Below are 17,776 nucleotides of genomic sequence, written 5' to 3'. Positions count from 1 at the left end.
CACCTGACCTGACTTTACCCAAAGTTTTCTGTTTTTATTCCAGGTTTTCAGCTTCTGTGGTATTTTGCTTTGCTCTGTTACTATTTACTTTAGAGCAGAGGTTTTTAAACTTTGTTCTTCAGGTGACTCACTTTAACCAAACACTTTAATGAATATTAGCACGTTCGCCAGAGACACAAGCGACAGCAGATGCTGGAATCTGGAACAACAATCAATCTCTCACATGGAGGCTTAGCAACTTATTCTCTCTCACACATGCGTGTCAAACCCCATCCCCTCCCCGATTCGCCTGCCAGCCTTATGAGGGGTAACTTTACAGTGTTTCACCTCCCAGCATGGCTTTGGGATGTTGCTAGATAAAACACTGACAGGGACCCCCTGGTGATCACGAATTTCAACTCAACTTCCTATTCCCATTCTGACGCGTTGGTCCACGGCCACAATGAGGCCACTCTCAGGTTGGAGGGGCAACACCTCATTTTCCATTTAATGGCCTCCAACCTGATGGCATAAACTTCAATTTCATCAACTTCCGGTGATGTCTCCTCCCTCCCCTTAACTCTTTTTTCATTCTCCATTCTGGATCCCCTCTCACCCCTTCCTTTCTCCTCATCTGCCCATCAACTCCCTCTGGTTCCCCGCCATGGTCCACAGTGCTCTCCTATCAAGATTCCTATCAGACCTTTATCACTTCTACCTATCACCTCCCGGCTTCTTACTTCACTCTCCTCCCCCACCCACCCACCTTCTTCCTCGCCTGCTCTCACCTATCACCTGTCCTCCTTCCCCTTCCCCCATCTTATTCTGGCTTCTTCCCACTTCCTTCCCAGTCCCGATGAAGGGTCTCAATCTGAAACATCGACTGTTTATTCCACCCCATAGGTGCTACCTGACCTGCTGAATTCCTCCAGCATTTTGTGTGTGTTGCAGCAGTCCACCCACTCGTCCTTCCCCAACCCCCTTCGTCTACTTCCTAATATCTCCTCCGCGGTCTCAACCCCCCACAGACACGAGAGATTGCAAAGAAAGTTGCTCCACATGGGATGCCTTGTGTGGCAAGTACGGTGGGGAATGCAGACATCCCACCTCTCCCGGAAGTTCTGGGAGTCTCCCGCAAATTAATAGTGGCTCCCTGATGCCCGCAAATTATATACAATGACCCAGAAAATGATTTTTTTTGAGAGCGAGCGTGAAGGAACTCACCAGAGAGAGTGAGAGAGCAAGCGCAAGAGCAAGAAAGCAAGCGCGAGGCAGCGAGTGCGAGTGACAGCGACAACGAGAGAGGGAGCGCGAGAGCGAGAGAGCGCAAGAAAGCAAGTGCGAGAGAGAGCGACCACGAGCAAGAGAGTGCACGCGCGCGATAGAGAGAGAGCGAGAGCGAGAGCAAGAGCAAGAGCGAGAGAATTCGAAAAAAAGTCAGAGTGGTAGAGTGTTCCAAAAAAAGAAAATATAAAACGCACGTCACCCCAGACTACACTAAAGTGTACCCCTGCCTAATAGGGGTGAAAAATAATGACGGTGTTGCTCGCTGCACTGTTTGCAACAGTGACTTTTCTACTGCCCATGGTGGGTTAAGACTGTGAAAGACGTGTTGAGGTGAGTTTAACAGGTGTCATTCGTTCATTAGCATAGCTAACGTTATTTAAACTAGCTGGCTGGCTGCTAAGGAGCTACTCTATTGCAGACATCCCACCTCCCCTGGAAGTCTCCTGCAAATTGATGGTGCTACCTCCCTGAAATGAGTTTTTGCAGGGTGGGATGTCTGGGAATGGGGTTTTTAAAGCTCGCAGACCAAGGCCAACGGATAGTTTGGGTGTCCCCAAGTCAGAGATAAAAATGTGACTTGATTTGCATAGGGTTGGGTGGGAGGTGGGCAATAAAAAGGCCTGTGATATCAGGGGAGGTAGGAGAGAGTGCGGGGGTGGGGGGGTTAGTAATGGGACAAAGATTCAAACACAAGAGGTTCTGCAGATCCAGAGCAACACACACACAAGCATGCGGGCTTGATTTCAACGTTTAAGAGAGCTTGGATAGGTACACAGATGGTACGGGTAGGGAGAGCCATGGTGCCAGTGCAGGTCGATGGGAGTAGGCAGTTTCAATGGTTCAGCACAGACTAGATGCGCCTGTGCAGTACTTTTCCGTGACTCAACGACTCTATGTACAGTACATTGAAGTCAATAAGTCCGTGGATAAGCTGGAGGCAGCGCACAAGTGTTGCCGTGCCCATGACTTACTAACTCTATCCCTAGCATCTTTGGGATGTAAGAGGAAACCGCAGAAACGCACACGGTCATGGGGAGAATGTGCAGATAGCGGCAGGAATCAAACCCCAAACCGCTAGGCTACCATGCTGCCCCAGGGAGTAATATTACCCATACCCTTGCACTGGCTTTGGTCATAGGATTCACTGTTTCCTGAGAGCGCTGGGGGAGGTTTGTTCAAGTGGATGGCCCCTCCCACCAGACCACTGCTGGGAAGCAACCCAAAGCCCGTGCCCCCTCCCTCCAAACTCCCACCGATGACAATCCTTACCTTGTCCGCTGGCTTCCAGTTGAAATTTGATTGTCCACTTAAGAAGTAGCAGACGAGCACTGGAATAGGCAAAGGTCAAGGAAGGTCAACCACATGTCTGTAAGAAATTAAGGTGACTTCATCGAGGATTAGAATCTAAACGGGCCCATGTCATACCTGCGATGTACCATGGACAGCATTTTAACTGGTTGCATCACCACCTGGTATCGAGGAGTCACTGCAGAGGGTTGGGAAAAGAGGAGGGCTGTAGGCTGAGCCTTCACGGGCACAAGCCCCCCACCACCCCCCTCCCCCAGCATCGAGGACTACTTATTTAATTCTGTAATTTATGGTAAGTTTTATGCTGCAGAACAACACATCTCACAGCATCTGTCAGTGACAGTAAACGTGATCTTGATTCCAAACCAAAGGCTTCACTGAGCAGAATGACTTCTGCTGGACTCAGTAACCACCTTATCAGGTACAGCGGTGGAACCTGATGCGGTCTGCTGCCCATTCACTTCCAGGATATGCATTCAGAGATGCTCTTCTGCGCGTCACTATTCTAACGTGTGGTTATTCGAGTTACTGTCAGCTTGAAGCAGTTGACCTCTCTCATTAACAAGAGGTTTTCGCCCACAGAACTGCTGCTCACTGGATTTTTTTTTTTTTTTGGGTTTATTGAACCATTCTCTGTAAACTCTAGAGACTGTTGTGTGTGAAAATCTCAGGAGATCAGCAGTTTCTAAGATACTCAAACCACCCTATCTGGCACCAACAGTCATCCCACGGTCAAAGTCACTTAGATTACATCTCTACCCCACTCTGATGTTTGGTCTGAACAACAACTGAGCCTCTTGACCATGAATGGTTTTATGCATTGAGCTGCTGCCACGTGATTGGCTGGTTAGATATTTCCATTATCAAGATGTACAGATGTACCTAGTGAAGTGGCCACTGAGTGTACTTTGAAATGCTTGAAGGAGGATCTTGTCTAGAACTGCCATTCTGGGGTGTGTCTGGAGTAGAAGAACATAGAACATAGAATAGTACAGCACAGTACAGGCCCTTCGGCCCACAATATTGTGCCGACCCTCAAACCCTGCCTCCCATATAACCCCCCACCTTAAATTCCTCCATATACCTGTCTAATGGTCTCTTAAACTTCACTAGTGTATCTGCCTCCACCACTGACTCAGGCAGTGCATTCCACACACCAACCACTCTCTGAGTAAAAAACCTTCCTCTAATATCCCCCTTGAACTTCCCACCCTTACCTTAAAGCCATGTCCTCTTGTATTGAGCAGTGGTGCCCTGGGGAAGAGGTGCTGGCTATCCACTCTATCTATTCCTCTTATTATCTTGTACACCTCTATCATGTCTCCTCTCATCCTCCTTCTCTCCAAAGAGTAAAGCCCTAGCTCCCTTAATCTCTGATCATAACGCATATTCTCTAAACCAGGCAGCATCCTGATAAATCTCCTCTGTACCCTTTCCAATGCTTCCACATCCTTCCTATAGCGAGGCGACCAGAACTGGACCCAGTACTCCAAGTGTGGCCTAACCAGAGTTTTACAGAGCTGCATCATTACATTGCGACTCTTAAACTCTATCCCTCGACTTATGAAAGCTAACACCCCATAAGCTTTCTTAACTACCCTATCCACCTGTGAGGCAACTTTCAGGGATCTGTGGACATGTACCCCCAGATCCCTCTGCTCCTCCACACTACCAAGTATCCTGCCATTTACTTTGTACTCTGCCTTGGAGTTTGTCCTTCCAAAGTGTACCACCTCACACTTCTACGGGTTGAACTCCATCTGCCACTTCTCAGCCCACTTCTGCATCCTATCAATGTCTCTCTGCAATCTTTGACAATCCTCTACACTATCTACAACACCACCAACCTTTGTGTCGTCTGCAAACTTGCCAACCCACCCTTCTACCCCCACATCCAGTTTGTTAATAAAAATCACGAAAAGTAGAGGTCTCAGAACAGATCCTTGTGGGACACCACTAGTCACAATCCTCCAATCTGAATGTACTCCCTCCACCATAACCCTCTGCCTTCTGCAGGCAAGCCAATTCTGAATCCACCTGGCCAAACTTCCCTGGATCCCATGCCTACTGACTTTCTGAATAAGCCTACCATGTGGAACCTTGTCAAATGCCTTACTAAAATCCATATAGATCACATCCACTGCACTACTCTCATCTATATGCCTGGTCACCTCCTCAAAGAACTCAATCAGGCTTGTTAGACACGATCTGCCCTTCACAAAGCCATGCCGACTGTCGCTGATCAGACCATGATTCTCTAAATGCCTATAGATCCCATCTCTAAGAATCTTTTCCAACAGCTTTCCCACCACAGACTTAAGGCTCACTAGTCTATAATTACCCGGACTATCCCTACTACCTTTTTTGAACAAGGGAACAACATTCGCCTCCCTCCAATCCTCCGGTACCATTCCCGTGGACAATGAGGACATAAAGATCCTAGCCAGAGGCTCAGCAATCTCTTCCCTCGCCTCGTGGAGCAGCCTGGGGAATATTCCGTCAGGCCCTGGGGACTTAACCGTCCTAATGTATTTTAATAACTCCAACACCTCCTCTCCATTAATATCAACATGCTCCAGAATATCAACCTCACTCATATTGTCCTCACTATCATCAAGTTCCCTCTCATTGGTGAATACCGAAGAGAAGTATTCATTGAGGACCTCGCTTGCTTCCACAGCCTCTAGGCACATCTTCCCACCTTTATCTCTAATCGGTCCAACTTCACTCCCGTCATCCTTTTTTTTTTCACATAATTGAAGAATGCCTTGGGGTTTTCCTTTACCCTACTCGCCAAGGCCTTCTCATGTCCCCTTCTTGCTCTTCTCAGCCCCTTCTTAAGCTCCTTTCTTGCTTCCCTATATTCCTCAATAGACCCATCTGATCCTTGCTTCCTAAACCTCAAGTATCCCAGACAGTATTTGTCATGGCAGCTATCTGAACATTGTTTTATTGTGGTCCGTGGGATCTTGCTGTGCATGAGCTGCCACGTTGCATTGAGGTAGAGCAGTCTGGGGTCACTTTCAGATCATGAAAGGTGCTGCAAAGCTATAAACCCACTTCCCTCCTGGACAGAATTGTTTAGCCTGGACACAACTCAGCACATCACAGCAGCCAGTCTCCCCTCCATGGGCTCTGTCTGCACTTCTCACAGCCTCAGTAAAGTATCAAGCAGAATCAAAGAGCCCATCCCCCCGGACAGTCTCCCTTCTCCTCCCTCACATAAGGCAGAAGATACAAAAACCCAAAAGCACATACCAGCAGACTCCTATCCCACTGGTATCAGATCCTTGAACAGACGACTTGTACGATAAGATATACTCTTTGTTTCATAACCTATCTCATTATGATCTCGCACTTTAATATTTACCTGCACTGCAATGCTTTGACAGCTGTTATGCTTCATTCTGCATTCTGTTATTGTTTTACCTTGTTCTATTTCAATACACTAATCTGTATGAACGGTGTGCAAGACTAACTTTACACTCTATCTCAGTATATGTGACAGTAATAAACCAATTCCACTATCAAATCCTCAGTCAAGTTGATGTAACCTGTTGAGATTTAGCGCAACAATAACTGATCCCTGTTCAACGCTACAAGTTTCTGCCTTGAACTTTGCCAGGTTATTGAATTTCACATTGTCTTAACCAATGACTATCTGGATAACTATTGTTCTACATCACTGTGTAATGATCTGATGTGTATGAACAGTACACTGGACAAGCTTTACACTGTATCTCAGTACCTGAGACAGTATTAAACTAATTCCAATTCCAGTGATGGGAACCTCCTCCATTCTGTACTGAAGAGAAAGAAAACAAAATTAGAGGAGCATCAGGCTTCAGCCTTCTCCTCCGCTGGATAAAATCACAACTAAACTGAACTGTCTTCAATCTCTTTCCCTTGGGTGCTGCAGTTTGTATAAGACATCGGAGCAGAATTAGGCCAGTTGACCACTGAATCTGCTCCTCCATTCCATCACGGTTGCTTTTTTGATCATCTCAACCCCATTCTCCTGTCTTCTCCCCATAACCTTTCACGCCCCAACTAATCAAGAATCTATCTGCCTCTGCTTTAAATATACCCAATTATTTGGCCTCCACAGCTGTCCGTGGCAATGAATTTCACAGATTCACCACCATCTGGCTACAGAGGTGCCTCCTCAGCTCTATTCTAAAGAACATTCTTCTATTTTGAGACTGTGTCCTCTGGTCCTAGATTCCCCCTATGGGAAACATCCTCTCCACATCCGCTCTATTAGGGCCTTTCGATATTCGTTAGGTTTCAATGAGATATCCACCTCATTCTTCTAAACTTCCGTGAGTACGGGCTCAGAGCCATCAAAGGCATCTCATACATTAACCCTTTCATTCCCAGGATCATTCTCACAAACCTCCTCTGGACCCTCTCCAATGCCAGAACATCTTTTCTTAGATAAGAGGCCCAAACCTGCTTACGATACTCCAAGTGTGGTCTGACCTATGACTTATAAAGCCTCAGAATTACATCCTTGCATTTCGTTCTATATACATGCTCTGGTAGGTCAACTGGCCATTGTAAATGGCTCCCAGTGTGTGGGTGAAGTGTGAAATTTGGGGCAAATTGACGGGAATTGGGAAAAATGAAATACAATAATGGACTTGAGATGAAAATGGGATCAGTGTAGGATTGAAAGTGCGTTCAAGGGTCTATTCCTATCTTTCTGTGCTGTTTCTCTATAAGACTCTGAAGTGAACAGCCTCACTTATACAACTGCCTTAGGTGTAGCTTTAGAACCTGGAACATTAAAGCACAGTAGAGGCCCTCCTATACTTTCAACCTTCTTCAAGGTCATCTAACCTTTCCCGCCCAAAGCATCCTCCGTTTTTCTGCCATCCATGTGCCTATCTGTAAGTCTCTTAAATGTCCCTGATGAATTTGCCTCTACCACCACTTGGCAGCACATGCCGCGTAGTCATCGCTTTCTGTGTGAAACAACTACCTCTGACACACCACTGCCCCCTATACTTTCCTCCAGTCACCTTAAAATAGTCAAAGACCAAGTAAATTTATTACTCAAGTACACATATGCTACCATATACAACCCTGAGATTCATTTCCTTGCAGGCATTTACAGAAAAATAAAGAAATATGATAGAATTTATGTAAAGCTATACATCAAAACAGAAAAACAATTAATGTGCAAAAGAAGCCAAGTTGTGAAAACTAAAAAATATAAATAATACAGAGAACATGAGCTACAGAAGCCTTGAAAGTGAGTCTGTAGTTTGTGGAATTAGTTCAGTGTTGAAGTGAGTGAAGTTATCCACACTGGTCCAGGTCCTGATGGTTATAGGGTAATAACAATTCCTGAATCTGGTGGTGTGGGACCTAAGGCTCCTGTAGCTAAAGAGGAGAACATGGCCTGGATGGTGGGGGTCGTGAGTGATGGACACTGTTTTCTTGTGAGAGCGATCCTTGCAGATGTGTTCAACGGTGGGGAGGGCTTTGTCTGTGATGGACTGGGCTGTATTCACCACTATATGTAGACTGAAGAAAGGCACTGGCTGTTCACTCTATCAGTAATGATAATAATAATAATGATTATTATTACCATGGCACGGTAGCGCAACACTTTACAGTACAGGTGACCCACTGCTGTCTGTAAGGAGTTTGTACATTCCCCCAGGACCGTGTCGCATTCCCCTGGGTGCTTTGGTTTCCCCCCACAGTCCAAAGACCTACTCGTTGGTAGATTAATTGGTCATTGTAAAGTGTCCCATGATTAGATAGATAGACTGACAAATAAATAAATATTTATAGAGTACTTTTCATGCAGACGATATAGTTCAGAGAGCTTTACAGTGGGATAAACTGCAAACATAAAAATAAAACAAAAAGTAAACATAAGCATAAACATAAAACACAAAAAGATGTTGGTTAATGGCAGGGTGAAATCAATAGGCTCTGAGCTGGTGTTTAATAGTGTCAACTCAGTCTGCATCCCTTATAGTCTTAGGGGTTTAGTTCCACAGTTGAGAACTGTAGTTCAGAAAAGCTGGCCTGCCAATTTTGAGGAAGATTGTTTAAATTTAAGACACCGGCAGAAGACCTGAAAACTCGAGCAGGATTATAAAATGAAAACAATTCTATGATGTACTCTGGTCCCAGACTATTAAGAGCTTCAACACCAAGTAACTTTAAAATCAATTCTAAATGATACAGGAAGCCAATGCAGGGCAGCTGGAACTGAAATTATATGTCTAGTCATCCTGTCATCAATGCCTCTTATCACCTTGTACAGCTCTATCAACTCACCTTTCACCCTTCTAGCCTTAGCCCTTTGTGCTGTTCCACAGTGTTCAGAATCTGCACTGCCCTATCACCCCTCACCTGCGATTGTATCGTTATATAACCATATAACAATTACAGCACGGAAACAGGCCATCTCAGCCCTTCTAGTCCGTGCCGAACTCTTACTCTCTCCTAATCCCACCGACCTGCATTCAGCCCATAACCCTCCATTCCTCTCCTGTCCATATAGCTGTCCAATTTAACTTTAAACGACAACATCGAACCTGCCTCAACCATTTCTGCTGGAAGCTCGTTCCACACAGCCACCACTCTCTGAGTAAAGAAGTTCCCCCTCATGTTACCCCTAAACTTTTGCCCTTTAACTCTTATTATGTGGGAGATTGGTCTCGTACATCATCAGCAGTTCCCTATCACCCCTCACCTGCGATTGCGTCGTTATGTGGGAGATTGACCAGATTGTTCAACAGAAAGGATACTGATGACGAAGGCCACCATTGACACTCCCGTCAGTACTGCCCTAACGAGAAACACTGTGTGATTGTTACACAGATGCTGCATTCTGTAGGAAATACGGGTCTGCAAAATGAGATATAGAGTTCCCATGCCAAAGGTAAGCAAAGCACCAATGTCGTGGACTACTCTCACAGCGGTCTCCTAAACACAAGACAGAAAGTAGAAAGTGTAAAATTGTTGGAAATGAGAAGTCCCCATTGTCAATAAAAATGAAATTATTCAACCAACATACAGAAGAGCAATATTCATACTAGAGACACAAAAGTATCTTCCGTACCAGCCAAGATCCCCTGGTGGCAGCCATTTTAATTCTACTTCCCATCTGCTGTGTCAGTGCCTTTACTTTCTTAGGAAGTTAAGGATGGTCGGTTGTGCTGGATTGGGTGCTGGTCCCACCCATTGGTGCTGCCCTCCAGTGTTTGCTCGGTGGAAGACAAGCTGGATTGCGTTCATCTGCAGCTGACCTAGCGTGTGATGAGGAACTGTTGCATGCTTGTTCTTACAGAAACATGGCTCCAGGACAACATCCCATGCACCACCAATCTACAGGCCATAACACGCAAGAATTTTATTTTTTTTGTAACTGTATATTTCACTGCTATCATAACTATCTGTGCCTTGTTGGTTCTGTGTTTTGTACCATGGCCCCAGAGGAAAGCTGTTCCATTTGGCTGTATTGTTATATAAGACTGAATGAGAATTAAACTTGAACTTGAGGTTTGGCATGTCACTGACCACTCGAACAAACATCTACAGATGTACTGTTGAAAGTATGCTGACGAGTTGCATCATGTTCTAGTCTGGCAATTTGAGTGTGCAGGAACATAAGAAGCTTCAGAGAGTAGTGAACTCTGCCCAGTGTGTCACAGGCACATCCAACCCCACCATCGGTAATATCGATGGGAGATGCTGCCTCAAAAAAGCAGCATCCCAACCATCCAGGCCATGTCACCTCTGGAAGTTACTATCAAGCAGGAGGAACAGAAGAGTGAAGTCCCACACCAGCTGCTTTAAGAACAGCTACTTCCCTTGAACTGTTTGGTTCTTGAACCAACCAGTATAACCATAACCTCTATGGTTTAAAGTTCAGAGTTCAAAGTAAAATTTATTATCAGAGCACATACATGCCACATGTACAACCCTGAGACCTGAGATTCCTTTCATGACAAGCAACCCTTTGACCACTTCAAAGTTCAAAGTAATTTCTTATCGAAGTACATATACAGCCCTGAGATTTGATTTCTTGTAGTCATACTCAGTAAATGCAAGAAACATAACAAAACCAATGAAAGAGACACACAACAGGACAGACAAACAACCAGCATGCAAAAGACAACAAGCTGTGCAGTTACTAAGGAAAAAAAATAAACAGGTAATAAATATCAAGAATGTGAGATGAAGAGTCCTTGAAAGTGAATCCATAGGTTGTGGGAATAGTTCGGTGACGGGGTCAGTGAAGTTATCCCCTCTGGTTTAGGAGCCTGATGATTGAGGGGTAATAATTGTTCCTGAATTTGGTGTGGGTCCTGAGGCTCCTGTACCTTCTTCCTGATGGCAGCAGTGCGAAGGGAGCATGGCCTGGATGCTGGGGTCCCTAATGAATGACAATAAACTTGAACTCTTTCCAATGCTGTGACCCTGAATGGAGGTCATATGCTTTGGAGACATTGGCAGCCATGACAATAACCTTGTAAGAGATCTTCAATCTTTCACTGCTGTAGTAAGAAATCACCTGTTTCAAAAGGGCATCAATCATTGCAGTGCCCAAGAAGAGCAAGGTGAGCTGTCTCAACAACTGTAGCCCAGCAGAACTCACATTTACTGTGACAAAGCACTTTGAGAGGCTGGTCATGGCTAGAATTAAACCCTGCCTAGCCTGCTAGATCAGCTTCTTCATCCCCACCATCAGATTTCTGAATGGTCCATGAACACTATCTCACTATTTTAATCTCTTCTTGCACTATTTATTTTTTTAATATTTCTTGTTGTAACTTTTATTTCAAAAGTTCAAAGGTTCATTTTATTATGAAAGTATACAACTCTGAAATTCTTCAGTTCTCCAGGTATGTCTTGCCCCTTTCTGCTGTCACAAAACAATGTCCACTTCCCCTAAGGAAGTAGAGGTGCTGCCGTGCTTTCTTTGTAAGAACACTTACATGGTGGCCCAGAACGGGTCCTCTGAAATAATAATGCCAAGGAATTTAAAGTTGCTGACCCTCTCCACCTCTGATCCTTCGATGAGGGCTGGTTCATGTGCCTCTGCTTCCTCCTCCTGAATTCAAGAATTGGCTCCTCAGTCTTGCTGACATTGAGTGAGAAGTTGTTGTTGTGGCACCACTCAGCCAAAATTCAGTCTCCCTCCTACATAGTCATAGTCATAGTCGTACTTTATTGATCCCGTGGGAAATTGGTTTTCGTTACAGTTGCTCCATAAATAATTAAATAGTAATAAAACCATAAATGGTTAAATAGTAATATGTAAATTATGCCAGTAAATTATGAAATAAGTCCAGGACCAGCCTATTGGCTCAGGGTGTCTGACCCTCCAAGGGAGGAGTTGTAAAGTTTGATGGCCACAGGCTTCCTATGACGCTCTGTGCTGCATCTCGGAGGAATGAGTCTCTGGCTGAATGTACTCCTGTGCCCACCCAGTACATTATGTAGTGGATGGGAGACATTATCCAAGATGGCATGCAACTTAGACAGCATCCTCTTTTCAGACACCACCGTCAGAGAGTCCAGTTCCATCCCCACAACATCACTGGCCTTACGAATGAGTTTGTTGATTCTGTTGGTGTCTGCTACCCTCAGCCTGCTGCCCCAGCTCACAACAGCAAACGTGATGATAAGCTACATGCTGATTCGTCACCACCTTTGATTTGGCCAATGAGAATGGTGTCAGCAGCAAACCTGAATATGACATTGGAGCCATGTTAGCCTCACAGTCATAAGTATAAAGTGAGTAGAGCAGGGGGGCTAAGGCCACAGCCCTGTGGTGCACCTGTGCTGATGGAGATTGTGGAGGAGATGTTGCCAGTCCAAACAGACTGGGACGTAAAAATAAGGAAATTGAGGATCCCTTTGCATAAGGATGTGTTGAGACCAAGGTCTTGAAGCTTATTGATCAGTTTTGAGGAGATGATAGTATTGAATGCCAAGCTTGTTTGTAAAGAACATCCTGATACATGCATCGTTGCTGTGCAGCTGTTGAGAGGATTGAGCAAAGAGCCATTGAAATGACATCCGCTGTGCCAATAGACAAATTGGATCAGATTGAAGTCACTTCTCAGGCAGAAGGTGATATATTTCATCACCAACCTCTCAAAGTACTTCATTACAGTGGATGTAAATGCCACTGGACGATAGCCAACGAGCAAATTACCACGCTCATAGGCACCGGTATAACTGAAGCAGGTAGGTACGTCAACTGCCAAAGCGAGGGGTGAAAGATAGTGGTGAAAACTTCAGTCAGCTGATCAGCACAGGTCTTTAGTATTCAGCCAGGTACCCCATCTGGGCCGAAAACTCTCCGTGGGTTCACCCTTCTGACGGACGCTCTCATGTCAGCATCAGAGACTGAAATCATAAGGCCAGCAGCAGCTGTGGGAGTTCCTGAAGGTTATTCCATGCTTTGACGGTCAAAAACCGCCGAGAACGCATTGAGTTCATTTGAAAGCGAAGCCCTGTTGTCACCTATGTTGCCTGATTTCACTTCATAACAGGTAATAGCATCATTTTGGTAGGTTGGAAATCGCAGAAAGTGGTATAGCAGCTAAACTAACGATATACCACCTTTTTTTAAACGCAAACAACAGGAATTCTGCAGATGCTGGAAATTCAAGCAACACACATTAAAATTGCTGGTGAACGCAGCAGGCCAGGCAGCATCTGTAGGAAGAGGTGCAGTCAACGTTTCAGGCCGAGACCCTTCGTCAGGACCACCTTTCTCATTACTCATTGGCTAATTATTAGCACATTATCCAGGTGGTATAATTGTTTGAATTATGTAGCCTATTAACAACCTCATTTCTATCTAAGGAAGTTTCTTTATCTTATCTATATAAGTAAGGGATACTTCAGAGGTGCCACCTTGGATTTTTGGCTTTTATATTCCTTTGTCCGACACCGCATAGCATTGTTTCCCAGCTACTAATTTAGTTTCCTGAGTATGCTATTACTATGTTTGTTTGTGACGCTGTTTACCTGACGCTCTGTGTCTGTGACACCGTTTACCTGACGCTTTGTGTCTGTGAGGCTGCTTACCTGATGTTCTGTGTCTGTGACGCTGTTTACCTGATGTTCTGTGTGTGTGACGCTGTTTACCCGACGATCTGTGTGTGTGACGCTGTTTACCTGATGTTCTGTGTCTGTGACGCTGTTTACCTGATGTTCTGTGTCTGTGACGCTGCTTACCTGACGATCTGTGTCTGTGACGCCGTTTACCTGATGTTCTGTGTCTGTGACGCCTGATGCTGATGCTTTGTGTCTGTGAGGCTGCTTACCTGATGTATCTATGACACTGTGTCTATGACACTGTTTACCCGACAATCTGTGTCTGTGATGCCGTTTACCTGACGTTCTGTGTCTGTGACGCTGTTTACCTGATGTTCTGTGTCTGTGACACTGTTTACCCGACAATCTGTGTCTGTGACGCCGTTTACCTGACGCTCTGTGTCTGTGACACTGTTTACCCGACAATCTGTGTCTGTGACGCCGTTTACCCGACGCTGTGTGTGTGTGACGCTGTTTACCCGACGCTGTGTGTGTGTGACGCTGTTTACCCGACGCTCTGTGTCTGTGACGCTGTTTACCCGACGCTGTGTCTGTGACCCTGTTTACCCGACGCTCTGTGTGTGTGACGCCGTTTACCCGACGCTCTGTGTCTGTGACGCCGTTTACCCGACGCTCTGTGTGTGTGACGCCGTTTACCCGACGCTCTGTGTGTGTGACGCCGTTTACCCGACGCTGTGTGTGTGTGACGCTGTTTACCCGACGCTGTGTGTGACGCTGTTTACCCGACGCTCTGTGTCTGTGACGCTGTTTACCCGACGCTGTGTCTGTGACCCTGTTTACCCGACGCTCTGTGTGTGTGACGCCGTTTACCTGACGCTGTGTGTGTGTGACGCCGTTTACCCGACGCTCTGTGTGTGTGACGCCGTTTACCCGACGCTCTGTGTGTGTGACGCCGTTTACCTGACACTATGTGTTTGTGACGCCGTTTACCCGACGCTCTGTGTCTGTGACGCCGTTTACCCGACGCTCTGTGTCTGTGACGCCGTTTACCTGACGCTCTGTGTCTGTGACGCCGTTTACCCGACGCTGTGGGTCTGTGACGCTGTTTACCCGACGTTCTGTGTCTGTGACGCCGTTTACCTGACGCTCTGTGTCTGTGACATTGTTTACCTGATGCTATGGGTCTGTGATGCTGTTTACCTGACGATCTGTGTCTGTGACGCTGTTTACCCGACGCTGTGTGTGTGTGACGCCGTTTACCTGACGCTCTGTGTCTGTGACGCTGTTTACCCGACGATCTGTGTCTGTGACGCCGTTTACCCGACACTCTGTGTCTGTGACGCCGTTTACCCGACGCTGTGTGTCTGTGACGCCGTTTACCCGACGCTCTGTGTCTGTGAGGCTGTTTACCTGACGCTCTGTGTCTGTGACGCTGTTTACCCGACGCTGTGGGCCTGTGACGCCGTTTACCTGACGCTCTGTGTCTGTGACGCCGTTTACCTGACACTCTGTGTCTGTGACGCCGTTTACCCGACGCTGTGGGTCTGTGACGCCGTTTACCCGACGTTCTGTGTCTGTGACGCCGTTTACCTGACGCTCTGTGTCTGTGACATTGTTTACCTGATGCTGTGGGTCTGTGATGCTGTTTACCTGACGATCTGTGTCTGTGACGCTGTTTACCTGATGCTCTGTGTCTGTGACGCCGTTTACCTGACGCTCTGTGTCTGTGACGCCGTTTACCCGACGCTGTGGGTCTGTGACATTGTTTACCTGATGCTGTGGGTCTGTGATGCTGTTTACCTGACGATCTGTGTCTGTGACGCTGTTTACCTGATGCTCTGTGTCTGTGACGCCGTTTACCTGACGCTCTGTGTCTGTGACGCTGTTTACCTGACGATCTGTGTCTGTGACGCTGTTTACCTGATGCTGTGGGTCTGTGATGCTGTTTACCTGACGATCTGTGTCTGTGACGCTGTTTACCTGACGCTCTGTGTCTGTGACGCCGTTTACCTGACGCTCTGTGTCTGTGACGCTGTTTACCTGACGATCTGTGTCTGTGACGCTGTTTACCTGGCGTTCTGTGTCTGTGAGGCTGTTTACCTGACACTCTGTGTCTGTGACACTGTTTACCTGATGTTCTGTGTGTGTGCCGCTGGTTACCCAATGATCTGTGTCTGTGAACAACAGGAATTCTGCAGATGCTGGAAATTTAAGCAACACACATCAAAGTTGCTGGTGAACGCAGCAGGCCAGGGAGCATCTCTAGGAAGAGGTACAGTCGACGTTTCGGGCCGAGACCCTTCGTCAGGACTAACTGAAGGAAGAGTGAGTAAGGGATTTGAAAGTTGGAGGGGGAGGGGGAGATCCAAAATGATAGGAGAAGACAGGAGGGGGAGGCATGGAGCCAGGAGCTGGACAGGTGATAGGCAAAAGGGATACGAGAGGATCATGGGACAGGAGGTCCGGGAAGAAAGACAAGGTGGGGGGACACAGAGGATAGGCAAGGGGTATATTCAGAGGGACAGAGGGAGAAAAAGGAGAGTGAGAGAAAGAATGTGTGTATAAAAATAAGTAACAGATGGGGTACGAGGGGGAGGTGGGGCATTAGCGGAAGTTAGAGAAGTCGATGTTCATGCCATCAGGTTGGAGGCTACCCAGACGGAATATAAGGTGTTGTTCCTCCAACCTGAGTGTGGCTTCATCTTTACAGTAGAGGAGGCCATGGATAGACGTGTCAGAATGGGAATGGGATGTGGAATTAAAATGTGTGGCCACTGGGAGATCCTGCTTTCTCTGGCGGACAGAGCGTAGATGTTCAGCAAAGCGGTCTCCCAGTCTGCGTCGGGTCTCGCCAATATATAAAAGGCCACATCAGGAGCACCGGACGCAGTATATCATTCAGCAAAGCAGTCTCCCAGTCTGCGTCGGGTCTCACCAATATATAAAAGACCACATCGGGAGCACCGGACGCAGTATTATTCTCCGTAACTTCCACCACCTCCAACGGGATCCCACCACTAAGCATATCTTTCCCTACCCCCCCCCTCTGCTTTCCGCAGGGGTCGCTCCCTACGCGACTCCCTTGTCCATACGTCCCCCCCATCCCACCCCACTGATCTCCCTCCTGGCACTTATCCATGTAAGCGGAACAAGTGCTACACATGCCCTTGCACTTCCTCCCTCACCACCATTCAGGGCCCCAGACAGTCCTCCCAGGTGAGGCGACACTTCACCTGTGAGTCGGCTGGGGTGATATACTGCGTCCGGTGCTCCTGATGTGGCCTTTTATATATTGGCGAGACCCGACGCAGACTGGAAGACCGCTTTGCTGAACATCTACGCTCTGTCCGCCAGAGAAAGCAGGATCTCCCAGTGGCCACACATTTTAATTCCACATCCCATTCCCATTCTGACATGTCTATCCATGGCCTCCTCTACTGTAAAGATGAAGCCACACTCAGGTTGGAGGAACAACACCTTATATTCCGTCTGGGTAGCCTCCAACCTGATGGCATGATCATCGACTTCTCTAACTTCCGCTAATGCCCCACCTCCCCCTCGTACCCCATCTGTTACTTATTTTTATGCACACATTCTTTCTCTCACTCTCCTTTTTCTCCCTCTGTCCCTCTGAATATACCTCTTGCCCATCCTCTGGGTCCCCCCCCCCCCGTCTTTCTTCCCGGACCTCCTGTCCCATGATCCTCTTGTATCCCTTTTGCCTATCACCTGTCCAGCTCTTGGCTCCATCCGTCCCCCTCCTGTCTTCCCCTATCATTTTGGATCTCCCCCTCCCCCTCCAACTTTCAAATCCCTTACTCACTCTTCCTTCAGTTAGTCCTGACGAAGGGTCTCGGCCTGAAATGTCAACTGCACCTCTTCCTAGAGATGTTGCCTGGCCTGCTGCGTTCACCAGCAACTTTGATCTGTGTCTGTGACGCCATTTACCTGACACTATGTGTTTGTGACGCCGTTTACCTGACGTTCTGTGTCTGTGACGCTGTTTACCCGACGATCTGTGTCTGTGACGCCGTTTACCTGACGATCTGTGTGTGTGACGCTGTTTACCTGACACTATGTGTTTGTGACGCCGTTTACCTGACGCTCTGTGTCTGTGACGCCGTTTACCTGACGATCTGTGTGTGTGACGCTGTTTACC

At 46.9% G+C, this 17,776-nt stretch overlaps 1 protein-coding gene across 1 annotated transcript in view; it reads right to left on the bottom strand.

Annotated features, from left to right (window-relative positions):
• dram1 (DNA-damage regulated autophagy modulator 1) overlaps window positions 1-17,776 on the bottom strand; it is a 53,327-nt gene that overhangs the window by 10,380 nt on the left and 25,171 nt on the right. The window contains exons 4-5 of the mRNA XM_072267404.1: window positions 9,348-9,525; window positions 2,536-2,594 (exon numbers count right to left, since the gene is read on the bottom strand). Coding sequence (XP_072123505.1) covers window positions 2,536-2,594; window positions 9,348-9,525 — 237 coding nt within the window. The remainder of the gene's footprint in view (window positions 1-2,535; window positions 2,595-9,347; window positions 9,526-17,776) is intronic.

The sequence above is a fragment of the Mobula birostris genome, chromosome 9, assembly GCF_030028105.1.
Source record: "Mobula birostris isolate sMobBir1 chromosome 9, sMobBir1.hap1, whole genome shotgun sequence".
Classification (NCBI taxonomy): domain Eukaryota; kingdom Metazoa; phylum Chordata; class Chondrichthyes; order Myliobatiformes; family Myliobatidae; genus Mobula; species Mobula birostris.
This window is presented reverse-complemented; position numbering and strand designations above follow the sequence as displayed.